Genomic DNA, 25,544 nt, shown 5'->3' with positions numbered 1-25,544 from the left:
TAGCCTTCCCTCTGCCTCAGAGAGCCTGAAGGCTTGAAGGCTTTTGAATATGGAAGTGGTCTAAAACTGGTTAAAGATGTGCACTGAGGAGCTGAAAGATGAAACTTTAAGGCAATAATCATGAAGGCTTGTGGGGTGTGTGCGCGCAAAGTAAGGGCCCACATAAGTGATTAAACTTTCTGGGTGCCCACGCTGGCTATACGCTTCGGTATATATGGTATATATATTGGTACATACAGCATTGGTACTGTCGGGCTGCTTGACCTTACTGTGCTTGTTTGCAGGAAGGTGCTGGCTAGGAAGGTTTTTCTTTTAAGAACCAAACAAAACGCAGAAAAGATTGAAGTTGGGAGATTAAGCTTCTGCAGCGCAGAGCACCACCGAGCAGTCCTGGTCCCCCCTGTGGCTCCTGATCCCAGCACCCCCTCCTCTGCCATTGTGTGCGGCACGTTACACACCCCTCCACGCGCAAATCAAAAACTGCTTGACAAGTATCTGGCTGCAGGGCACACCAGCCTCTGGTCTGGTCAGGAGGTGGCACTGCCCTGCCCAGAGGGGTCTGGGGTGCTCTGGGAAGAGCAGGCAGGCCAGGGCAGGTCACCACCTAAATGTGGGTTGAGATGTAACCCATACGCCATAGGATGGTCACTGCTGAAGTGAACTGATCTTCCAGCTGCTGAACGCCTCCTGCTTCCATGTCTTTGTCAGAAATGATGCAAATGTTCTGTCGGTGCAAATGGAAACCCAGTTCACCCAGATGCCTGGAAAACACTTCAGAAACTGAACGTCAGCATCCTTTTTAAAATCCTGTGGCACGTTTTGGGCAACCATCCCCTTGTCCTTAGCCAGAGGGCAGAGGGCTGATCAGGAGATCACTGCCCTGCTGCTGTGAACCTGCCAGGTCTGTGCTAGGCAGTGATGCAGGGCACTGTCCCTCTGGTTGTCCCATACAGGCACCGGCATTAGGAACCTGCTGGCGATAGATGGCAATAAAAGCATTACAGTATTGTCTTCCACGGACAAGAACAAAATTCAGGAACGCACTGCCACAAGTCTCTAGCCGCTTGGCTAGACTGCTCTGACTTGGACAATCACGTCTCAGGGTGGCTGCTCTCTCCAGTGATACTGGAGGTGAGACAACCTTTGGGCAGCCGGCTGTAGTTGTAGAGTAGCCAAGCATATTGGTTTTCCTGTCTAACTCCGAATTAACATCCCATTCTTTGCCTCTTCCACCTGAGAACATGCTAGAAATGAGATACCCTTCCTTAGAAAGGAAGAAAAATGTGATGGTTTCCAAGTGCCATGTGAAGTCCCAGCTCCCAGCAGACCCCAACCACCTTTGCAACGGCAAGTATTGGTACACACTCACACTGAAGTAGCCACCCCCTTGCACAGGTTATTCTATTTTGGATCAGCAAGGCTCCAATATTATTGTTTGGGAGTTTGCATTCCATGGATTAGAGCATTTCAAGTGGCCCTCCATCATGTGCATGGTTCTAGCTTGCTTGTAAAAAGAGACTTTTAAAGGGTAATCAGGGCAAAAGCAAGACGAATTAAAAAAAAAAAAAAAAAAGTCAAACACATAAAAGTGGAAAACAAATCAAAGGGAGACAACGCTTTGAAGGGCACGTTAGCTAGCTGACAACTCTGTAGCCATAAGATATATGAACACTGTAAGATTTTAAATGTATTATTATAATCTGTTCCAAGCCCACTCAACTTAGCCATATGTAGGTTGCTGGCAGTGCCCGTCTCCTCTGTTACATCTCTGGTATGGTCAACTGTGCTGTGGTGAAGTGCAGAATTCAGCTGGTTTTGTACCAAATAGATGCAGCGGCTTTTTGAAGTTCTTTGCAATGAAATGGATCTGAGCTGTGGTAAGAAATCGAGCGATGCGTAAAAATTGCCTCACCTCTAGCACACCCCAACGCCTGTTGGTATTGTTCTGGTGTTGCTGTTGCTTTCCCCTCCCCTCCTCACACATTATTGATCTTTAAATTGCAATGGTTTTTTGTATGTTGACAGAGGCCAGGATGTACATGCTCAGTTTGAAATACCCAGATGTCTTTGTCAATGTGCACCTCAGAGTCAGTCTGGTCTTGAAGGAGCAATTAATGTTCCATGATGTTTTTTCATCCAGAGTCTTGCCACTGCTAAGCTGTCTGCTTTTTTGCTGGGACATGTGCATATCCTGTAAAAAAATAACTTTAAAAAAAGGAAAAGAGCATTTTAATAGCAACACAATTACTTTTATGTTTTATATTGAGTACTCTACCTAGATATGCCATCAGTTTCAAAACTTAGTTTCAGTCAAACCAAGAAAAAGATCTGAAGCTGTTGAAATTGCTGTGGTTTAAACTTTCAAACTACAAATTATGTAAAATAAGACCATTTTAATGTACTATTTTATTATGTAAATTATATTTTATTATGTATAATACTTTTTTTCCCTAAGAAGTCCCTAACCAGTACTTTAACACCAAACTTAAATGGCAAATAAGTTTTTTTAAGCCATGATCCCCGTTTTTCCTTAGTCGCACCAATAAGCATCAGTAGGAGTTAATTGTTAACTTTGTATCAGTCACCAACATCCTGTGTCTCAGGAAAAACCCCATACTTTAGAAGTCAATAAAAACGGCGATTTTAGATCAAAGAGGAGGGTTCTAAACCGAATGCACTAATGGTTAAGATACAGCTATCCTACCCTTTTACCAAATTCAGCACATTTTTTTCAGCCTGTACTTTTGTACATTGTTTTATTGACCCATTGATACAACAGTGACCCTTTACACTAGTCAAGGATCAAGTATCAATGTTAAAAATAATGACTTTATTATGTTCCATCTCTTGGACTGCATGTTCCTGAGCATGAGATATTCCAGACAAATATCTAATCTGTGGACCTTCAGACTAAGTAGAGAGAGAGATAAAAAAGAGACATTACCCTGAAAGATAACCAGACTCCCTCTGGAATTATTCTAGTTTGCAAAAAAGGCTTTATGGTCCTCGGAAGGCATTCCTCATTGTATGAACACAAGAATCTAGAACCGTTTTAATGCTCAGTAGTTCTTAAGACACAGCTTTCACGTTTGGCTGCAGTTCTCTGGGTCTTTGACGTTCACGGTGAGAGCTGGGTGTTTTAGCTCTAGGTAGTGAATGCTTCAGACATGCATTTAGCGTGCTTTTTTTTTTTTTTTTTTTTGAAAGACAACAATTAGTATGCTCTTCACGTGAGAAAATATATGAACATGAGAAAACCCTACAGAAAGCAACGTTACATCATCACAGGTCAAAAAATCCCCCCTCATACTTCAGGGCATGAAGATGCTAAAACCAAATTAAACTGAAGCTTACATGGTGCCTCCCTGTCTGTTCCACTGGCAGAGTCGTGCTGCCACCTATTGTGAAGATAAACTTAGGAGACTCATTCCATTTCGCTAGGCAACGTTTGCAGTAATTACCGCCCACCTTTCTCTTTTTTGTGTTAAAAGTACCTTCTGGAATACCTGCTACTGGTCATTGCTGGAGACCGGATGGAGGCATAGGTGGCCTTTGGGCCTGACCACATACATTCTGATCTCTAACCCACTCCAATGCACAGCTTAATTGGGCTCGGGAACAGGAGTGTCTGCTGCCGTTAGCTCAAAGGCTGGATCAGAACTAGAACCCCGTTTCCCTGCCCTGATTAGCAGCTGAGGTCCACCAGGGCCAGGGCAGCGGGGCCACACGCTCTCCCTGCGATAACGATAATGCCGGGATGTGCCCTGCCCCCCTCCCCTCCCCTGCTACGGGAGCACAGGTCCGCAGGGCAGTGCCTGGAGCCTGCCCACCTCGCCGAGGGAGCGCTTCAGCTCTAGCAGAAACTCAGACACACCTTCAGGACACCTCTTCCTCCTCCCAAGCACAAGTGCAGTCCACAGGCCCTTTATATATATTGCACCTGATTCTAGCGGCCATAGTTACCAGCCCTGAGCACTGTCTCCCCAAGCCGCTCTCCGGCCTGCACAGAGCTTACACCACCTCGCTTCAGGAGAGCCGCTGCAGGAGGCCCCGCTCAGCCCAGCACACCGCCCGGCGCAGCCACGAGCAGAACCAACCCCAGTGATGATGGTCCTTCCATCCCTCTACCACTGAAGTAGCGTGGCACGGGTCGCTTGGCACCGGTTGGGTTTGCAGTTCTCAGCGTACCTTTCTGCACCTTTTACTTTCTGTCCACCTTGGCACAACGCACCCGCCTTCTGTTCCTTCACCTCTCCAGCAGCATCAGCCAAGTCAAGCCCTAGGCATGAGGCCATCGCTGCCACCCTGAGGTCGCTTAGCTGGGAAGATGAGGCCGTGTGTTCGCTTGTAAGCAAGCAGTGCACATCACCACCTCATCGTTCGTTTTTAGGAACCATGTGGTTTGTACAAATGACGTTTCCACCCGCAGCAGCACTGCAGCAGACACCACAACCCCGGAGCCGGGCAGCACTCGGGCACCATTGATGGACAGCTTGGGCAGCTGCTTGGGCCAACCAGCTGCTGGGGGCATCTCATTTATCTTTAGGGCGTAAAACTGTTTCCAAGCCACTCAGTGGGAAAGAGAATCCCTCTCTAGAACTGAGCTGTAGCTGAACCCAACCATCCAGATAGTTGTGGCACAGCCAAAGGGGACAGCTAGGTGTGAGGGCTGTTGGGCCTCCAGCAAAACACGCACCAGAAGAATGAGGCATCTTACACCGTTTGCTGCGCCAGAAGGTACACATTGTAAAATTTTTTAATTGCTAGATCCAACCAGGATCTGGTAAGGTCGGGGTTGCTCATAGCATGGAGGCAAACAAGAACGTCAGCAACTCAGATGGCACGCTAAATCGCGGATTGCATTTCCAGAGTAACAGAATAATTCACAAATTCCTTGGATGGGTGTATGCACTCCCCCTGTGTCCAGGGAGGGGACACAGAACATTTCTAGAAATGGAAGCTGTATGATGATGCCTGCAGGACACCTGGGGTCAATACCACCCCCTCACCCCCCCAATTATTACGGGAATTGCCTGAACAAAAGTGGTTGGGTTGATGGGCAGCTTTGAGCCTTCTCATCGTATTAGTTGGTTTCTCAGGCAGCAGGGTGTTCCGGGGAGTAAGCTGGGATAAAGATCTAAGAGAGTCTTGCGGTCCTCAGCTCTGCAAGTCGCTGCTAAGCAGTAGGAATCAGAAGCACTGCCTATACCGTCAAGTGAGATGGTGGAGTAATACCCAGATGACCTTTCTCTTTCTCGGCACTAGCCGAGCACATCTGGGTACTACATGTGCATCAGACTCTTCAGCTGTGATCTGCACATTCCTAAGCCCATCGTCCTGGCAACTCCTGTTGTCCTTCCATTATTTTAGCAGACAGATCTCGCTTTCCAGTTACTCCACGACCAGCACACACATTAGTTGCACTGCAGTCAAACCCAGCATGTTTAAACTGGGTTTTAGCCCCAAATCCAGGAGCCATCAGAATACAAGACAGGCTTAACTGTTCTCAAAGAGCCCAGGTTAAAGTCCTGTGTCTATCCACAAGGTTGTCCTCTTTCTTCCAAGAGATCCATCTATCTTAATGAAGTTTTAATCAAGATACATTATCCTGACTTCAGATACAAGACTGACTTTACCTCAAGTTAAATACTCTCAGCTTTGTCTAACAGATTCCAAGCAAAATAGTGGCTTGCCAAAACCTTCTGCAATCCCACACCTATACCCAGAGGCAGAGCATCGCACTTATTTCATTGCTCTCAGTGACAAAGCACGGCACTTACACACAGGTACTTTTTTTTCTTTTTTTTATTGCTGTTAATTCAAGGAAAAAGGTTGCATAAAATCCAATCTCTTCTAGAAATATAAGTGACCTTTCCAGTACATTTCAAATATCAAAGTATATGGTAAACATACAAATAAAGAGAAGGTAACATACCTCCTATTTACAGTACAGTATTTTAAATCATAAAATAAGTTCCATAAAGTACAACTGGCAGGTAATTCACAATACAAGTCCATTGGTGGTTTAACACCCTCACTTCAACTCAAACGCAGTTCATTCATTTCAAGTGGTCCAAAAATACCCAGATCAAATAAAAATTTTAATCAAAATAATTTTCATTTACTACTTAAACTTTTTTTTTTTAAATTAAAGCTTTCATCTACCTCCCTCCCCATTTCCCCCCTCCCCTCCAAGAAAAAAGTTTCAAAATGTACACTGGTGCTATAAATATAAATGCTACCTATGAAGAAATGTAGTAATCAAGCTTTTTTTTTTCTTCAAGTTTTTTGTTTGTTTAGCAATTTATTAGACAGCTGAACCAAAGATCGATTTTATTTCATCCCTCTACTGGACACCAGGTCTGATTTTAAGAAAAAACACTTCTGCCATGAACTGTGAGGAATGCCAAACCCTATGGATATACAGTGGTAGTTTTTCATCGGTGTTGGATGCAGCAGTCAAAAAATACACTCATCTTCCAGATAACCTCAGTGCACTTTAGGAAATCAAATATTACCTGGAAGCAATTTAGTACATATATTGGCTTTTAAAAATAAAATAAAAAATACAGCAGCATTAAACTTACTTACTCATGATACTGACATGATTAATACCATCTTAACACTCATTTCAGTCTTTCACATTATACCGTAATTACGCATAGTGGTAAATTGTTATAAAATAGTGACTTTGCTATTTGGTAGACAGGTTCTAATACTAATACCTGACTATTTTGTAGAAAACCATAGCTTTTGTTCAGTTTGAAATAAAACATTTACATTCTAAGTACAATGCAACACTGTAATAGTTTAGGAAAAAATATTCAATCAAGTAATGTTCATTCTGTGTTGACACGATGTAGAATAGCTTTAAAAAAGGAAAAAATGCTGTCAATGTTCATTACAAATGCAAACACACTGAGTACAACATTCATACCATTTTTGTCACCTTTGTTGCTGAACATACAGGCTAAAAAGCTACAATGGAAGAAAAATTTGTCAATTTAAGCTCATTTGTTTTTCTAAATCTGTTCCAGTCCATACAGTTTCATCCCCTTCCTGCTCTATGTATTTTCACTTATTTGGGACTCTCAAGAGCTGTGTATATATATTATTGTCACATATAGTACACATACAGGATTGCGTGTTCCTTTGGACTCTCCTAATAGGACGTTTGAACATCTCCCCTCAATTCATGAGCATTAATTTAGAGTACGGGCAGGGTCTGTATGAACTGCTAAACACTCATGCAAGTCCAACAAATCCATGTGGACAAACTGGGAAAGAAAATAAAACAGCAGCATAAGGAGAACAGGGAGGGAGGGAAGAAGATTGTGGTGGGGAACATGACCAAATTTCTTCTTTCACCATATGGCTGCTCCACCAGTGATGTCAGAGGTCAGAGGACTTTTTTTTTAAAAAATGCAGTAAACATTGCACATGTCTCAAGTCTTCAGTGCAAAAGCATGGTTCGAATGCTCTTTTTGATTGTTTGGCTGTGTGTTTGAATTACATGCATTACGCAAGCCTTTTGTAGAACCAGGAGGAGACCAGGGACTCAGCTTTCTTCTTTTGTATGGAACAGAGGTGCAAAAGCAATGAAAAATACCAAAAGAATATAAAACCGGGAATGTCCCAAAACACAAGACCAACCCCCCCACCTCCCCCCGCACACACCTTCCCTCAATTTCCCAAGCTTCAGTTTAAGTAGGCAATGTTTACTTGTTTCAGTCTGCAGAATCCAAGGTATCATTGGAAGGGGGAGGGGGAGGTGCGTATCTCAGTCTGTAAGTGCCTAAAACAGGAAAGAGAACTACTAAGTCACTGCTCACAATTAAAATGGATTACAAAACCACTACAAGGTATCAAAATGGACATGCTCGTCAAAAGGCACTATCATCCTCCCGTCCTTTTAAAGTAGGTCCTAAGATTTTATGCTATTTTCTTTCATCTGCTTGCTAAACCTGTATGTTTAAAAAAAGGTATCGACCGTAGATGTGGGACTTTACCTTGACTGGAAAAATGCAAAGAAAAGACAACCCCTAACAAGGTTCGTCTCTCCTGTCCCTGTCCAATCAAACAAGTAAAGTCAGAATGGGCACAGGCCAAGAATCAAAAATGGTTTATGCTCCATGCAAACACTGCACTCTTCCCCCATTCTTCTGGATGGAGAGAGAAATGGCGTACAAGACTGAAGCCGTTCCTTTGATTTTTAGTTCCAATTGTTTCTGCCTTTGTGCTGCAACATGTCTGAAAAGTTAAAACATGTTTCATTTATGTATTGCATGATAGGGCACACAAGGATGGCTGATGGTACAAAGGTAAGCTTTAGAAAAGTTATCAAATGGCCAGTCAGTTGGTTTTTTTTTAAATTCTCACAAGTTTTAAGAATCCAGGTTTGTATCATAGACAGCAATTGATATCTTTCGCTTTTTGCCAATGACTTCTCTCCAAAAAAACACTAAACAGGAATGAAAAAATTGAAACAACATGCAAGTCTCAACATAATGCCAAAAACCAGCCAGTGAAAAAAGAACGACAATTTAGGACTGATACAGTGTGACTTCCCAGCTCCAAACCATGCTCATTTGCAACTTCACTCTGCGAACTCCATTCCCTTGCACTGTTCTACAAAATTTTCAGGCAGAGATAACATACTTTGCAGTTTTAGAGCAGGTCACTAGTGCACAACCATTTACACAAAACATACGCACACACGCACACCTTTCGGCAAGACCAGAAACAGCACATTCAAAAGGGTAAAGAGAAACTGTTAAACTCAAAAGCAAGTCCGCTGGGAGTTATCATGATTACCTTGTTGACTGGCCTCCATGGATGACTGCTTACAGTCCTGCGCATAGTGTCCACTTACACCACAATTGTAACATGAAACGTTCCCATTCTTCTTGGGTCCCGACCCATTTGTGTTGGCAACTACGTTAGGTGCTGGATATACAGGATAGTACCTCCCAAATCCTGCCATCTGCTGCATACCATAGTTGGCTTGGCTCCCCATCACTGGGTCATGCATAAGCCCGTTTGCATATGGAGACTGAGGCAGGAAGAAAGGAAGTTGTGTTCCATTGCTTTGATGTGCTTGATTGAGGTAGCTGCCATTGCAAAGTGATGGCAGAGTGAAGAAAGATGGAACTCTGTAGACTTGTCCATGAAGTGGGTTAGGATAAAAATAGCTATTAATCTGAAGGCTTCCATTGGTCCCACAGCTACACCTACGTCCACAAGAACCACAAGGCCCAGATCCCAACTGCTGCGGAGGTAACATTGTCCCGTTAGTGTTGTTATTTCCAACAGCGTTTATGTAGGATGTGCTGTCACTCTGTGCAGTGCTGTGTGTTAAAGCAGGGCTCGGGCTAGGGGCAGGGCCTGGCGTGTGTGTAGGTATTGCAGGAGGAACAGTGGACTGGACCTGACCAACACCTAAAGCAGCTGACTGAGGCGGCGAGGAAGTTGCTACAGTGTTTAGCACGTTTGTATTCTGGTTAGGCAACACACTGCTAGCATGAGGACTGCCTGGCAAAGCGTATGAGGCTGGTGGAGGTGGCGGTGCTGCTGTGGAGAGACCAGCTGCTGGAAGAACTACCTTTAGATTGGTAGGCTGAGGGATTGCTCCTGGGTTTCCCTCAATGTGAGGCACCATTTGATTCAGTCCTACCACCTGGGATGCAGGTTTTGTGATGGGATCTGTAGTAGGAACTGGGGATCCTGGGAAACTACCTGGATTGTGGACTGGGATAAAGGCAGTATTTGGTGATCCGATATTTAAGTTTCCTGTTGGCTGCTGTGGTCCATTAACTGTGCAACTTTCCGATGACCCCTGTGGAGAGGGCATTTTCAATCTATGTATTGCCAAATGCAAAGCAGGGCTACCAGGCTGGACAGAATGTGGAAGGAAAGTGGATGGGACTGGCAAAGGGGAAGCCATCAGCTCAAGGCGTTTCTCAGGTTCACCAGAGGTCACTGGGCCCATTCCACCAGGAGGTGAATTTGCAGACTCTCTCACTGGCGAGACAGCAACAGGCGTGGTAACGAGCATCCCCATTGTTTTACCATCTGCAGATATGGGTGGTGGGACAACCGCTTCAGGCTTTTGGGCAGCGCTGTGCATCACACAGTGTAAGGCAGGCATGAAGGAAATATGTTGAAACTTTGCATTCAAGGGATCTTCTGAAAGGCTTCCGTTTTCATTATTCACTGAAGAGATCCGAGCAGATGATTTGTTCATATTTGATGAACTGACAGCACTGTAACCTGTAAACCTGGTTGTATTTTGATTCCCAGAGTCCTCAGAATTGCTGTCTGTATCTGTGGAGACAAAAGCATTTATCAGTCACACGAATGAATCTAAAACAATACAGAGCGATGCCCAGGGCTCATTTACCCATACAAAACTTCCCAAGTCTGACAACACAAATGACAGCTACGCCTTCCTGAACTACAGTAACTTGGGGATATTTTCATTCATCCAAATCAAGCTAGGTCAATCCCCCTCGCTTGCCTATATCAAGGTGTCTCTGACTTGTGTGTATCTGCAAATATGAAGAGCGGGACACAGACCGAATTAGGAATTTGCATCTACCTAGAAAGACATTAACGCAGCTTACACATATTCGGAAGGAGTAGCAAATTAAACTGTCAACACAAAAAGAAGGACCTCTCAGACCTGCCACACATAATTCAGTATAAACCCAGTCCCTTTCATGCCAAAGATTTTCCCATTATTGTACTGCTGAAATTTCTTGACAGTGCTACGCCAGAGGTCAGAAAATTACTACATGTATGTAGCTGTCTAAAACTCAGCAGTATTTAAACAGTTCTACTATTTGCTAGAAGCTTTCAAACCATCCAGTCGTGAAACCTACAAAGCAAAATGTATTCTGTGGCTGGTTCAGAAATAAAAGCAGCCAATAAAACTGGGACACTAACTAAAATCAATACAAGGAAGAGACTGGTCTAGGAATATAAAAATTCATGCACACTCTCCATAAATACAACCTCTGTCTTTTTCTTCTTCACTATCAAAGCTTTCTCTCCCATCATGTCGTGGACTAGAAGGAGAACTGTAACTTTCAGATGATGTTTCTCCACATGTATCATGACCAGATCCAGCATCCAAATTCAGATCTAAAAATAAAAATTGGCATTTTTATTTTTAATCTCAGTATACGCAAGTGAGGTTATTTTGGTTTGCTCACATCTCACACTAGTTTACATCATTGTTTGTTCCTACTTAATTGCATCTGTGCCCTGTACTCCTAGCATTCCCACTGCCAGCATTCAGGACTGGTCTTTGACCTTAAATTTGCAATGACTGAATCCTTGGTAACATTGAAAAATGATATTTAATGCAGAGTTGGGAAAAGAATGATCACCCTTCATAAATTTTGTGACGCTCATACCAAATTGCACTACAATAATAATTATTTCACAGAATGGTCAGGGTTGGAAGGGACCTCTGGAGGCCATTGCGTTTAGCAGGTTCACTCAGAGCAGGTTGCAGTCACATCCCGGTGGGCTCTGAATGTCTCCAGGGAAGGAGACCCCACAGCCTCTCTGAGCAGCCATTTCCTCTGAATAGTAGCAGCCAAACACTTCCATTCAAAGAGATGTAATACTCCTTGGTCATACCAGCAAAGGCAGAAAGGTAACTCAGGAAGCCACATCAAAATAATACACCTTTTATGATTAACTCTTCCAGAAAGCGCTTTAAGCAAACTACCAAAAAACCCTGTTTTTTTAAAAAAGAGATGAACTAAAAAAAAGTGTAAAGTTGTTTTCAAAATTCTGAACGGGATCATGGGAAATTCATTTCCTAGAAACCAGCTTTCAGGGTGGGTAGCTAGTATGTTCTGGTTTACAAGTTCAGCCTCACAGGTGAAGGAATAAGACAGATCCACCCCCTCTCAGAATGTACGCCAGACACTAGCTTCAAGGAAACCCCAACCCCAAAACCTTGGTTGGCTAAACTCCAGGACAAAAATTAGAACACTATTTACTTTATTGATTCTAATAAATTAATATTTTATTTATACTTTATTAAACAATTTATTGTTGCTACTGCAAATTGAACAGGCTGGAGGAAATAATCAAAAATGCTTTAATTCTTGAAATAATTTCCTGGATTAAACCCGTCATTGGTCAAATTATTTTAACAAGTATTTTAAATATCTAATATAACCTCGAGCAGCAGTGTCAACCTCACATCACTGAAAGCGAGAGTCTAAAGTGCTAATTGCTAAGTATCAAGTCTTCAAAGTTACAAGTGTAACTAACCAATGCCTCAGAAAAGCTAAAAATAGGGAGAAAAAAACAGAAGGAAACACGATGCAGTTGAAGAGTTACTGCCTCAAAATAGAACATTTCAAACCAAGACTGGCTATATAAAACCAGGCAGAGATTCAGACTGCAACTTGGATTTTTTTCTTTAGACTATGTCTCCAATAGTTTTTCTCAAAAGACATTTTGATGTTTGTACACAAACACACAGGCAGAAAGCTCATCTCTGACAGGACTTGGTTGCCTCCAGCCTCTGTGGCTTGCAGTTTCTTCTTGAAGTGGCCTTAACTGCCCAACAGCATCGTCAGGCAGGCAATTTCACATCTGCAGAGTAGTGGCTAGTAAGCAGACAGAACTCCTATGGCGAAGCATTCCCTATTTAACTTTGCACTATGTCACACAAAATTGCACCTCTTACAGTTATCATCGTTCGTAAAAGCTCAGTAAGCTCAGCGCATTTTGCCCAGCAAGAACAGCAATCAATCAAAAAAGTACGCAGCAAAGCTGTTCTGTAGAGCATGTTTTCTGCTTGTACAGACCTCAGCTATAGCTTTCTAAAATTGTCCTGGTTTTCCTAAGTTTGTGAACCATAAATCCTTAAAAGTTTTACTCAAATACTGTTTGTAGAAGGTAACAAAAACTGCACACAAAACACATGACAATAATTCAGAATGGAATCCACCTGCAACTCCCAAAGGTGAGAAGCAATGAGAAGAAAGAATGAAAGCTTAATCAAGACTGTACCCCAAGTGGAAGCAAGAGCCAGACAAGGCACTCTGAAAGAGTCTTTTCAACACTTATGCCAGTTAGGTGGTGTAGAACAAGGCAAGTTCTTTGTTGGCTTTCTTCATGAGAGCGAAGTATCAGAGAGGCTCAACTGCTACTGGGAGCTTAGAAAATATCAAGGTGGCAAGGTCAATGGGTAAAGCAGCCCTTCAGAAATTTGCGATAAAGCTTGGAGACTCAATTTACTGAAAGAACACAAACACCATTTTGTCTTCTAACTGACTGATATACACAAGCCTTGGCGTAGACACTGGATTTTGTTGGATTACCCAAACTTGAAAACCCTGTCAGGGTAGCACACACAGTTCTGTGTTGTAGCTCAGTAGTGACTTGGTTTACACACTACAGTTCAGCAATGGTTCGCACCAGAGGGCTTTTATACAGGTTCCTCATGGACCATTCCAGAACAGCTGAAGAAACTAGTAAGCTGCAAAGAGAACTGCTGGACCTCCACACACTCGGACAGCTAAATTTTATATAGAAGTAGTTCAACGGTAACTGTTTCTGCAACTACTCCTCCATGTAAGGCAACTTATGGAGACTTCACTAGTATTCTTCCAGTTACGCACAAAAAGAAACACACCCTACGCAACTGCATATAGAAGGCTGAGTCTAGCACGTTCTATACAGCAAGTCAAAGAACAGACTGGACAGCCAACATGCTGACTTGCAACAAAACAGATTTTGGACTTGCAATTTCCCCTTTACAGCAGAACAATGAATAAACCAGCAAAGATGGAAATTCTGTTTCCTAAAAACAACCTGCCAAAAACCATCTTACCTTTTGCTGTCCCTGTACGGATGTGCTGTGATGCTGCAACTCTAACTCCATTAGTCCTGTTATTCAACCGGCAGTCAGTTTTCTTTGCTTTCTCCCTGTGTAAATAATTTTCATGGGTTTTTTTTCAAATGTATGAGCACAAATAACCAACCATGAATGAACATATAATGCCACTGTAAACAAAGGCAGTGACTCCAGGCCAGACATGTTATATTTAGGAGGTGTAACAACAAATGTAGGTAATACGTAAAGGCTCTTAGTGCAGGATACGAGGAACTAAACTGCAAGCAGTGTTACTAAACACTATAAATATAGATCTAAAAAAGAAAACACAAAAAAAGAAATGGTGCAGCTGATACTGAAATCATCTTTGAACGATGACATGTACAACGCAGCTACAAGCCAGACCAGCATAAAAGCATCTGGCTAGAGAGTAACAAAATGGCAAAGTCAAATTGGAAGTAGGAAAGGGTGGAAATATTTTCACTTCCTCACAATGCAGTATTGTGTAGGCCACAGGAATTTCTGAAGCTCTCTGATGTGCAGATTATCTTCGATAAAGTATTTCAGCAAGTTACCACCCACTGGGTAATATTAAAGGTTGCTGTCAATCCTTATTTGATTTTGAGTGTTTTCTGGACAGCCTTACGTCTTTTAACTTTCAAATAAATATATACGGGGAAAAAAAGCAATTCCATATCGGTTAAGAACCTAGTTCTGCTCCTTTATCTTTTTGCTAAATTACAACTGACATTTCAAGAAATGAATGTGTACAATTACATTCTATTTTTCAAATTACTTCTTTTCAGAAAATAAGGATTTTTATGTAGACTGGCTTCACACTATGTTATTTCTTGTTTCACAACAGCAAAACAAAGCACCTAATTGATGTAGACTCTGTTTATCAAAGTGAATGCATTACACTTTGTTTCTGGATTACTGGTTACATTGGAAACCTACTTTTCCAGCTGTGGCTTTCCTTTCTTCTTGCTTACTGTAGACAGACGTTTTTCCGCTGTATGCTAGACAGAAAATACAAAGATGCAAGTCAAACAACAGAATTTGTATCACAAAAGCCAACACCCCCCCCCCCCTTTACAGACTGACAAGGTCCGCGAGTCGAAGACTAGGGCGCTCACAGGTGTTACAACCATACAAACAACTACTTGTACAGTGCATCCTGGCCTTTAGAATAATGCATCTGGTTTTGTGTTTATGCCATTACGAGCAAAATACTCAGCAAATTACTACTTGCAAATATTCTGAAGATGTCAGAATATTATTGTTTTGCATGCTGTCTTTCCTCTTGAGAATAAACCCAAATGTGTTTCATCACATACCTGCTAAAAAGGCTACTCACAAGGCTTAAGGGGCTACAGAATTTAAAACTGATTTAAGTGGAATTCTTTGATGGTTGGGGGATGAGAAATACATGTGGAAAATTATTTTTACATAGTGACAAAGCAGGTACACAGCCTTAAACTTGAGCCTGCTGCTAAACTAAACTCTGGAATACAGCCTAGAAGCATGTAAGAAAAAACATAACGTGCATAATTATTTAAGTATACTATTACTAGCTGCTAGTAATATCTCATATTTGGCAAAGGAGTAAAATTTGTGAAAACTCAGAAATAATCTCTGGCTAAACATACTGTATTTGGACATCCTTTAAATAGGAAGCAGCTTTTTTTTTTTAGCGTATTAATTTTTTTCTTGCATCAAGCTTGCCATATTTCAAGCTTTGATGCAGTCTACCCATTTGCTTTTTAGAAGCAAATCTCAATTCATTATCCTGCTTTGTGAAATGAAGAAACTGTTTTTGTTTGGCTTGCTATTCCCCACATAATAATCAATAGCCAAATTCTCTAGAGTAAGACTAATATCAGGTAATTCTAACGTTCAAGGCTTTTCAGATATAAGCACTGAGCAACCTTCCTTCTCCCAATTTCAATAGATGATTTTATTTATAAATATTCTTCTCAACTATACTCACACCAGAATTGACTACTGAAGAGACACAAATCTCACAAAGTTTATATGCATCTTGCTATTAACTTTTTCAAAGACTAATACTTAAGTTACTTAGATAATGCAGATAAAATAGAAAGAATATTAACCTGTTGTCCCTACTGTAGCATGAATATGGTTTAGTTATTAATAGAGCTTCTAGTTTCTTCCTTGGAATAACACAGAAATTCCCCAGGTGTTCTGAAATTCTCCCTGATGACAATATGTTACAGTAATAGGAAAGTGTCTGATTAGAAATCAAACATCAGACTTTTCTGATTACTTATAACCTCCTGGGAAATTTTATTTACAAATTCATAAACAAAATATGCAACTTTAAGACAGTGGTGAGTAATTACGAGTTTTTTCTAATCCAGGTAAGTCAGTAGCAACTTGAACTTTGACACTTATTTGTACAATTTTAGCAGGGCTCTTCATCTTTTAAACCTAAATTTAATCATGTGTAGTGGACAGCCTTCTGAAGTGCCTCGGAATACTACTGTAAAGAAAATCCAGCAACGCACCTGGTCAAGTAGGTTTGTACAGTGCTCTGGGAGCTGCTGGACAATACAGCTTTTTCTTCTCCAGTCCATTACCCCATTTTGCTCAGAGTGCTGTATGTTAAGGCTATCCAGTGAAGAACATTTTGCACTGCTAGTGCTGCTGAAAGGAAAAAACAAAAGTTATGCCACTGCGAACAAACTTGCAGGCTTTCTCACCAACACGCACATTTTTTGCATCACGTTGGGAAACTGCAGTATTTTGCTTTCAGAAAACTCTACAAATTCTCAAGAGATTTAAAAAATGTAATTACAGGAGTTATTGTGCTCTAAAGTTATACTAATGATCTGAACATAACTGAAGTTCCTTTCTCATTCGCCTACTTTAATTTGAGGCAAAACTCAGAACAGAATTTGTAGGAAACAGTACTTGAGAGAAGAGGTTCCATCGATATTTCAAACAGTCTTTTTGTTTGCTTTTTTCACACTAGACATGGGGAAATTTTCCAGATAGAAATGTATTCCGAATTCACCTTTCTTCTTCCTCATCATGAAAATCAAACCTGGAATTACTTTGTAATCCTTATTTCAGAATTCACCATATTTAAGAAAAGGAAAGCATGGCTACTTACAGATCATACTGCAGTTGTGTTTGTTTGAATTTCAAAATAGGTGTCTTGCTTTATATTTTTACCTTCAGGATTGCTAGTTTTGAGTAGTGCTGGGAAAGGGGAGTTGCACTTGGCATTTACTTTGGACTTTATAATTCTTTCCACTGAAGCTTCTCTTAGCAGCTGGTCAGAAGCAATATTTAACTAGGTCTGAGGGCACTGATCAACAAAGACTGCTGGAAAAACAGTCAGAGTTCTGACAGAGTCAGCAGGGCACACAGACCTATACACTTTTCATATACTGTACAAACCCATGCCCTCCTACTGTCAGTTTTAGTGTACTTTATTATACTTTGAATAAGAAAATGATGTAACTATACGCTAGTAAGTTTGGTTGCCACTCTTATGAATTCATAGTAGGTTATATATACACTAGTATAATCGGAGATTTTGTCAAGATGACATTCTCCTCTTGAAGAAATGCAAGCTGAAAGTAAGTAGGCGGGTTATAAAACAAATCACTAAGTTGTCCAACCGGTAATTTCACAGGAATCTTTTCCGTAAAAGATCTGTGAACCATCATCAACACTTTTGTGCTATGTTTATATTCTAATTATTGTAATTCCAGGTAATTCCCCCCCCCCCCCCAAAGATAAATACATTCTACAGATAAAACAACAGAGAACAAAACTGTAAACCACAATAAATTTTGTATCCATTTTTTCTCTTAATACAGTTGAAGTATTGCACAACTATGTGCAAACATATCTAAAGTTTCTGGTCAAAATATGTTAATAGGTAAATTCACATTATCTACTTCATATCTGAAAGCATATATAGAATCATAGAATGGTCTGGGTTGGAAGGGACCTTCTTAACTATTACATAGTTCCAAAACCCTCTGACATGGGCATGGACACCCTTCACTAGACCAGGTTGCTCCAAGCCCCATCCAACCTGGCCTTCAACATTGCCAGGGATGGGGCATCCACAACTTCTCCGGGCAACCTGTTCCAGGGCCTCACCACCCTCACAGTAAAGAATTTCTTCCCAATAGCCAATTTAGATCTACCCTCTTCCAGTTTAAAGCCATTCCCCCTCGTCCTATCACAACAAGCCCTTGTAAAAAGTCCCTCTCCAGCTTTCCTACAGGCCCCCCCTTTAGGTACTAGAAGGCTGCTACAAGGTCTCCCCGGAGCCTTCTCTCCTCCAGCCTCAACAACCCCAACTCTCTCAGCCTGACTTCAGAGGAGAGGTGCTCCAGCCCTCTGATCATCTTCACGGCCCTCCTCTGCACTTGCTCCAAAAGGTCCATGTCCCTCTTACGCTGGGGGCCCCAGAGCTGCACACAGTGCTCCACGTGGGGGTCAGGAGAGCAGAGCACAGAGGGACAATCACCTCCCTCGACCTGCTGGCCATGCTTCTTTCCATGCAGCCCAGGATCCCGTTGGCCTTCTGGGCTGTAAATGCACACTGCCAGGTCATGCTGAGCTTCTCATCCACCAGCACCCCAAGTCCTTCTCCTCAGGGCTGCTCCCAATCCATTCTTTGCCCAGCCTGTATTTGTGCTTGGGATTGCCCTGACCCACGTGCAGGACCTTGCACTTGGCCTTGTTGAACTTTCTGAAGTTCACAGGGGCCAACCTCTCAACTTCAATAAACTACCTTAATGTACAATGGACATAAACCAGCAAGGTTTACATGCTTTTGCTACTAAGCAAGGGGAAGAATGGACTACCTTCTCCTACGAGGTCATCTTTGAAGCCACTGAAGAAAATCTTAAAATCAACAGCACTGCAAATTTTTAGTGTATGCATGCACATGGGAAAAATACATGTAATACAAATTTATGTTACTTGGCTTATAAACACAAATCAAAATATCTACCCAAGCAGAGAAGACTTACAAAATTCAGGAAAAAAGACTTATAAATATGATCATTTGAAATATTTTCTTAATACGGATTAAGTTAATAATGCCTCTGAAACAACACAAAATAAAACAAGAACACCCCACCACAATCAAACAAAACCCCTACTAACAACCTTTAATCTGGAAGGAAACTCATACTCTCAAAGCACTAGAAAAATGAAGTTCAGAAATGCAGTGTGGACACATTACATTCTAGTACCTACTTGGCAACAGGACTTTTTCCATTATGTTTCTTGTGAACTGCTGTGTGTTGCATTACATCTGGAAAAAAATTAAAGCATAATTTCAACAGCAATTCCTATTTCCTCTTTTAGGTCAGTTCAACAAATTCATCTTCCCATCACTACCCAACACTTAGTAGAAGACATGTCTGTTAAATACGCTAGGGTTAATTTACAGTGCTGAAATTAACTGTTGCATAGAAGACAGATCAGTTTGTACACAGTGTAATCAAGACTCTTTACCTTCCATTTCATAAAAGAATGAAACAGAAAAATAGCAACTATAACAACTGTTTATGTTTGCTCACCTCTGTATTTAATCCTAAGGACTAAATGCGTGACTGAGTATCACCCAGTGTGAAAGGATGGAGAGAAGAAAGCGTTCAGTCAGAGAAGTACAGACTTTTGTAATTTTTTCTGAACTGCTAAAATCCATCTCAGAACTACATCACACATTCCAAATCGTGAATGAAGACAAGTCTTAGACAGAAGTATTATATTCTGAACCTCAAAATTCACTACGCAAGTAAAGCTTTACAAATTACACATGACAAAAAGAGACACTGCCTCAAACAAGAAACAAGAACTTCAGAGACACAGCCAACTCTTCTTTGAGGCACCCATTAAATTTTAACAGCAGCAACTTTTCTTAATTCTACCTGTTGATGAACAGGTAGCCTTCCTGGAGCTACCTTTTTGCCTGAACTCCTCAATGCTACACATAAGTCCAAATTATGATTTGAAAAAACAAACTTAAAAAAAAAATCACAATTTTTAAACTTCTGATAGCATTTCACTAAAATAATACAAATGCATTCAGAATGCCTTTTTTTTTTTTTTGAGGACAGTATACAAAATGCTATTTGGGCAATTTCCAAATATACTGTAAATTTACTTGTGTGTTCTGAACTCTAAAGAAGAATATAGTAATGATTTTTTTAAAAAATGAAAAGCTGTCTGAACTGCATATGTGGATAACTGATTGCATATAAGATCAACTGCAAGCTTCTTATTAGTTATTGATGTGTAACGGGGTTAACAGTGGTGTCAGTGTAAGTGTTCAGTGGTCCATGTTCACCTATTAGTCCCATTTCTCATCCTTTCCACCTACCTTATACTTGCTCGCTACTGAAAAGAACGCAAAACTAGCTTGCCACTCCTTTCAGAATGAAATTACTGACCAGCCACTAGGCCGCTGCTTCCTCATATGAACTGTTTTTGAGGTATTTGGAAAACACCAGCTTTCAGACTGTAATCAATACTCACTACAGTCCCAAACAGTCCTTACAAACAGTCCAGAGTACAAAAGCAGCCTAGGTTAAGAATAAGAGGGAAACCTGAACATCCTTTCTGTGTAAAACTAAAAGCTAGACAAATTCGGCACATTAAATGCAAAACTGTCTGCCACTCTTGAAATAGTGTACTCAACTTTGAACCCTGGTAACTGAAGAATATGTAAAGACATGAAAAGGTACAAACAATCTTGGCTTAAGTAAACTGTAGAATATATCTTCCTGGTTGCTCAACACAGCTGTGAACTTCTGCCTCCGAGCTGTCTACAAACACTCCCACTCCTTGAATTATATAGCAACCTCCTAAGGAAACTGCTGGAAGTATACCAAAAAATCTTCATTTACATAGCAGATTTCATCCACATCTCTCAACTTTGTACCAATGAAGAAATCAGCCAACTGTATGATTTCCAGAACTGAGTGTGGTAAAATTTCTCAGAGAAGAACCACCTTTGAGTACACAACTACCTTCCTCCTGACTTGAAGCTTCTGAACTGTCCTCCTTGAAGTGTTCTGGTGCCTTAACCGTCTTCAAAGAGGGTTGTAAGTTACCTGCAGAGAATAAAGTTCACGTAGTAACTTTATAGATCTTGAACAACTAGACAGTTCCTGAATGCTTGCACTAAACTGGAAGCTGGGGAAATGGAAGACTGAACTTACTGGTTTGCACGTGGCAGTAATTTGATCATCATCTCCTTCAAAGCAGGCCATCTCTAAGAGCAAAGGCTCTATGGAGATACTTTTATTTTGAAGAAAGGAGTGTGCAAAACAATTTTAAAGCTATGGTGCCATTTTAAAAGGTTTGGATTGTGATGATAGTATTAGAAATACTCCTATTATCCTGCCTTTCAGATTTTTTTTTTAATAATCTTTTTGTGTTACAGCAGGAAACGCAAGGAGATCAACAACTGTTACTAGAATTCTTCTGCAACAAGTTACACTCCTCCCATTATCAATTCATTCACCTGCTGAAAGAGACCTAATTTGGGCTGAAGTCTTCTAGTGCATCTAACATAGTCTCCATGCACAATTTTTGCTTCTTTATGCCAGACAGGATGTAAAAAGAAGTGGCAATAATATTTACAGTTTTGTTGCAAAAATAGCACTGCCCTGCTCTGAAAAAAGACTTAGTTTGGAAATGAATCTAACTCTATGAGTCTACTCTTTCCCTCTCAAAAAGTTCCAAGTTAGTGCAGGTAAAAGCATGAGAGCTGCTGCTTAGGAGCTTGAAACTTTGATAGGAAGATCCTTCCGAATGTTGTCTGTTTTGAAGATACTAAATCCCCAGAGACCATGCTGTAATACAGTCTGCTGGAATCAGAAGTCTACTCCAACCTGGAGAAGTGTCATTGATTTCCTCCTTAATGGAACCATGGTGGCATAATTATGCTCACTGAATATATTATTCAGTGTGAGATCCCAAGTATTATTTAAGGTATAAAGACCCTTCACTGAACACAGAATTTATTTCCACACAAGTTTTACTAAAACCATATTCTTTGGAAAGAGTATTTTTCTATTTCTGTGAAGAGATATTACCTTTATCCCCAAATCTAAATAGCAACTGAAGACCAATTTAAGCCACAAATGCTTTGTCTGCCAATTAATTCTGCACATCTGATTTGAGAACTACGATGAGATTTTTTTCCTTAAAGATACACTTCCTCCCCCTCCCCCAACACTATCACCACATTTGAAATACACCACCATGGGCTAACTTGCAATTGCAAGTATTAGCAGGATTCCAGGAATCACAAACAGGAAACCTAGAAAAACACAGAGGCCATCAATAAAAAAACCCAAAAAATCATGAGCCACTTAATTGTGGTGACTTTGGCCATAAGCAGGGTGAGTACTTCTGTCTTAGTACAGCTTCTGTTACCCTGCATCATAGGAAATGTGATTGTGAGCTACCCCGGACAAGCCACCCAGTCCCCCTTCTCAAAAGAAAATCAACTATGCTTAAATTTATTGCACTGTCTTCACGAAACGTCTAATATCTAACTCAGTGTCAGGGTCCTGAACCACGCCAATGGGCTTTGCAACCTCTTCCCCTGTCCTCCCAAGGGCTTCACCTGCCTGTGCTCAAGATTCAATTCGATACAGTGCCATTCTGTAATTTTGGGTGAGACTCCTGGGAAAAGAACTGGCAGTGGCCTCATCCAGGGTGTCCCCATCCTTTGGGTTGAGAGCTCAGGCCCTCGCCCGGGTGCACTGCAGCTATGCTTGTGACTGACCATGTCCCTTGTTGATGTTGTTCTTAACCCTAACCAACTGACTTGTTTTTCTGCCTTGACCTCAGACCTGCCTCACTGCTTTGGACTTGTCTGGTAATCACCAGATTCTTGCCTGCCCCTGGTCCTAGTCATCCTCGTAAGTTAAGCCCAGTCCTTTTTATCTCGTCCATCAGATCACCCTCTTTACATCATGACCCTCTGGTATTTGAAGACTTAAGTCATCTTCCATTGGAGTCTTTCCTCCTCTCTGCCAAACAATTCAAGCTCCTTATCCTATCTATCATATCTGACAAATCCTGTTGAACTTTCATGTACCCAATTATTTACTTACTATTATTAAAGTTATCTCCCATTTATGATCACATTATAATCTGTAAGACTTCCTGCAGAACTGACATTTGTCCATTTTACCATTCTGATCTACCTACCCTGCAGGTAATTTCTGCCCTGCACTAACCCAGTCAAGTCTGTTGTGATGGAACCCGGCACTGGTTCTTTTTCAGACCATTTCAAATTATCATCGTGTACAACAATGCACTTGCAAGTCTTTCCCACCTAGATGTAATATACAGACACATGCAACCTTTCAATACAACAGAGTTGTCAGAATTTTCACAGCAGTAAATTCCAGCCAGTTTCACAACCATCCAGGACACCATTAACTAAACATTTTCATGAAACTGCCATGTAAGAATGTCCCAAGTGTTACTTAAAAAAAAAAAAAAAGTCACAAAATTACCTACAACTTCTATCCTAATCACAATGCCCTATCTCATCATGCAAAGAATACATTTGTCACAGATCACATATATCATCTCAAATTAAAGTCAGCCATCATTACTCTGTTTTCTTCCAAGGTCCTATGAGTAGTCTGTTCGAAAACTCTTAACTTATTCAACTCCTTACAAAGATCTTCTGCAACTTCTGAAGGCAGTGGCCTCACAGTCAGTGCCTTAACTATAACATGTACTGAAAGAAGAAAAGATTCAACAGAAACGAAGATCACATCCTAAGGCATCCATAGAGAGAAGTTAAGCTTCGGTCGCACAAACAATTTCTAATGCACAAGTAGGTAAGAGGACCACCAAGGAATCTCTGCAATTCAAATGCTCTGAACAAGATTCTGTATGTTGTGAAATTAGGGCTATCCCATCATTTATGTACTATGTATCCAAAATGAATCTTAGTTTAAGTATCGAGACAAATGGTTCATCTATAAAAGAAACCAAATCAAAAACAGATGTGATTTTTTGGGTCAGCTCAAGCTTCTTGTTCAAAAGTTTAAGATCTTTTTAAAAGGAAAAAGTCCCAAACTGTTGCACCTACTCAATTCATAATTACCTATTTTAATAGTATGATGGTGCAGAGGTAAAGAAAGAAAAAAACCAAACACAAGCTGATGCTACATCGCCCATTCCCACTGTCAAAAGCATCTGCATCTCAGAATATCTGCTGAAGCAACTATTCATTGGCAGGAAGTTCAAACATGACCAGTAGAATACAATGTAACATGAATACATAATTACAAAACTGTAATTAGACACAACAGAAAGAATAGCTTTTTATAGACTGTTACATAAAACAGAATATTTCTTACTGTGAGTGTGCAAAGATTCTGATGAAATTGATTGGAAGAAGTTGTATACTCTCTGATTCTGCAGAAAAGCTTGTGATGTATTTGAAAATAGCTGCCTGAAATTTAAGTGAGAATTCGTAAAACTGTAAGTAATATTCCATAGAAAGAAGACAAAAATCTACTACAGTACATTCAAAAGCAAAGCGGTCAGTTCTTAAGAAGTCCAAACTCTGAGCTTTGCTGTTCAGTGCCAGTGTAACAGCCTGTACAGGAAATTGGTATGATGAATTTTTTTTAATGTAAAAGACATGTGCTTTTAAGCCATCCCAATTCAAACATTTTAGCCACCTGCAACAATTTATCAGAGTTTGGACTGAGTCAAAAAGCACTGGACTTCATAAAAAGTTGGGGTTTTTTTGAGAACACATTTAGTTTTCCGATACAATGCACCTCTTCCTCAAACACACTTACTTGGTTAAATACAAAGTTTAATTCACCTATAATGTCAGCATTTGAGTTTCATAATTATCTCTAAGAGCACAAAGAGTGGGATTCTCCACATTGCTCTGCACTGGTCTAAGTCTGTTCTTAAGGGGTCTGTGACAAATTCTACTAGCTTCAGGTAAGAAAACAGGTCAAGAATGAATGGCTTTTACATGCCAGAACAAGTTTTCAGTTATTGCTTGCCAGGAAACACTATCCAGCTCTATTTTTTTGGAGGTGGGGCAAGGGAGAGCAATTTTTGGGAACTGGGCACATACTTAGGACCCCCAAATAAGTATATATTTATGCTAAACCAACACTCTTAAGAAAATTAAATTTGTACACAGTAATGCTATTTTCATGAGATTATTCATGTAGCACTCTAATATAATCAAAACATAACTTGCAAATTGTAGTTATAGAGCCATACTATGACACGGTTGGATATGTTCAAAGGTTATCCTCAGTCTCTTGGGTTTCTAATTATTGTGCAGTGAGGCTTCACAACCTTTCTGTATTACCGTAGTACATTCTCTTCAGTCAACCTCTATTTAACAAGTTTGTTAATTTGAAACCAGAATGTTTGTTAGCCAAAATTGTTTGCACAGATTTAGGTTTTGGCTTGACAATCAAGCCAATAAAGACAGACAATATTACAGATCAGAAGAAAAGGGAATTGGGAAGGAAAAGGCTGAGGCACCAGCAGCTCTGTATCTTCTTTAACTAAGCTATTAAGACAAAACCCAAAGACCTGATATGCTTGGACCCATAGTACGTTCTGAGCAGGAGCTCAAAAAGTGGTGCCTGATTCTTCAACAAGTACC

General features: G+C 40.8%; 1 protein-coding gene across 7 annotated transcripts in view; it reads right to left on the bottom strand.

Annotated features, from left to right (window-relative positions):
* Positions 1-3,179: 3,179 nt before the first annotated feature.
* The window catches only part of ZCCHC2 (zinc finger CCHC-type containing 2), a 49,363-nt gene continuing 26,998 nt past the window's right edge, over positions 3,180-25,544 (bottom strand). Inside the window, exons 6-14 of one of the 7 annotated variants that reach the window (XM_037379076.1) lie at positions 24,259-24,353; positions 20,875-20,976; positions 19,115-19,172; positions 16,393-16,531; positions 14,822-14,883; positions 13,862-13,956; positions 11,014-11,142; positions 8,815-10,323; positions 3,180-7,795 (exon numbers count right to left, since the gene is read on the bottom strand). In XM_037379076.1, the coding sequence (XP_037234973.1) occupies positions 7,728-7,795; positions 8,815-10,323; positions 11,014-11,142; positions 13,862-13,956; positions 14,822-14,883; positions 16,393-16,531; positions 19,115-19,172; positions 20,875-20,976; positions 24,259-24,353 (2,257 nt within the window). In that variant the 3' untranslated portion in view covers positions 3,180-7,727. Of the gene's footprint in view, positions 10,324-11,013; positions 11,143-13,861; positions 13,957-14,821; positions 14,884-16,392; positions 16,532-19,114; positions 19,173-20,874; positions 20,977-24,258; positions 24,354-25,544 lie in introns of all 7 variants that reach the window. The other 6 variants (XM_037379077.1, XM_037379078.1, XM_037379079.1 and 3 more) reach the window with 6 other exon arrangements.

This window comes from Falco rusticolus, chromosome 3 (genome assembly GCF_015220075.1).
Source record: "Falco rusticolus isolate bFalRus1 chromosome 3, bFalRus1.pri, whole genome shotgun sequence".
NCBI classification, from domain to species: Eukaryota; Metazoa; Chordata; class Aves; order Falconiformes; family Falconidae; genus Falco; species Falco rusticolus.
The sequence above is the reverse complement of the archived record's forward strand: the minus strand, read 5'-3'. Positions and strand labels throughout refer to the sequence as shown.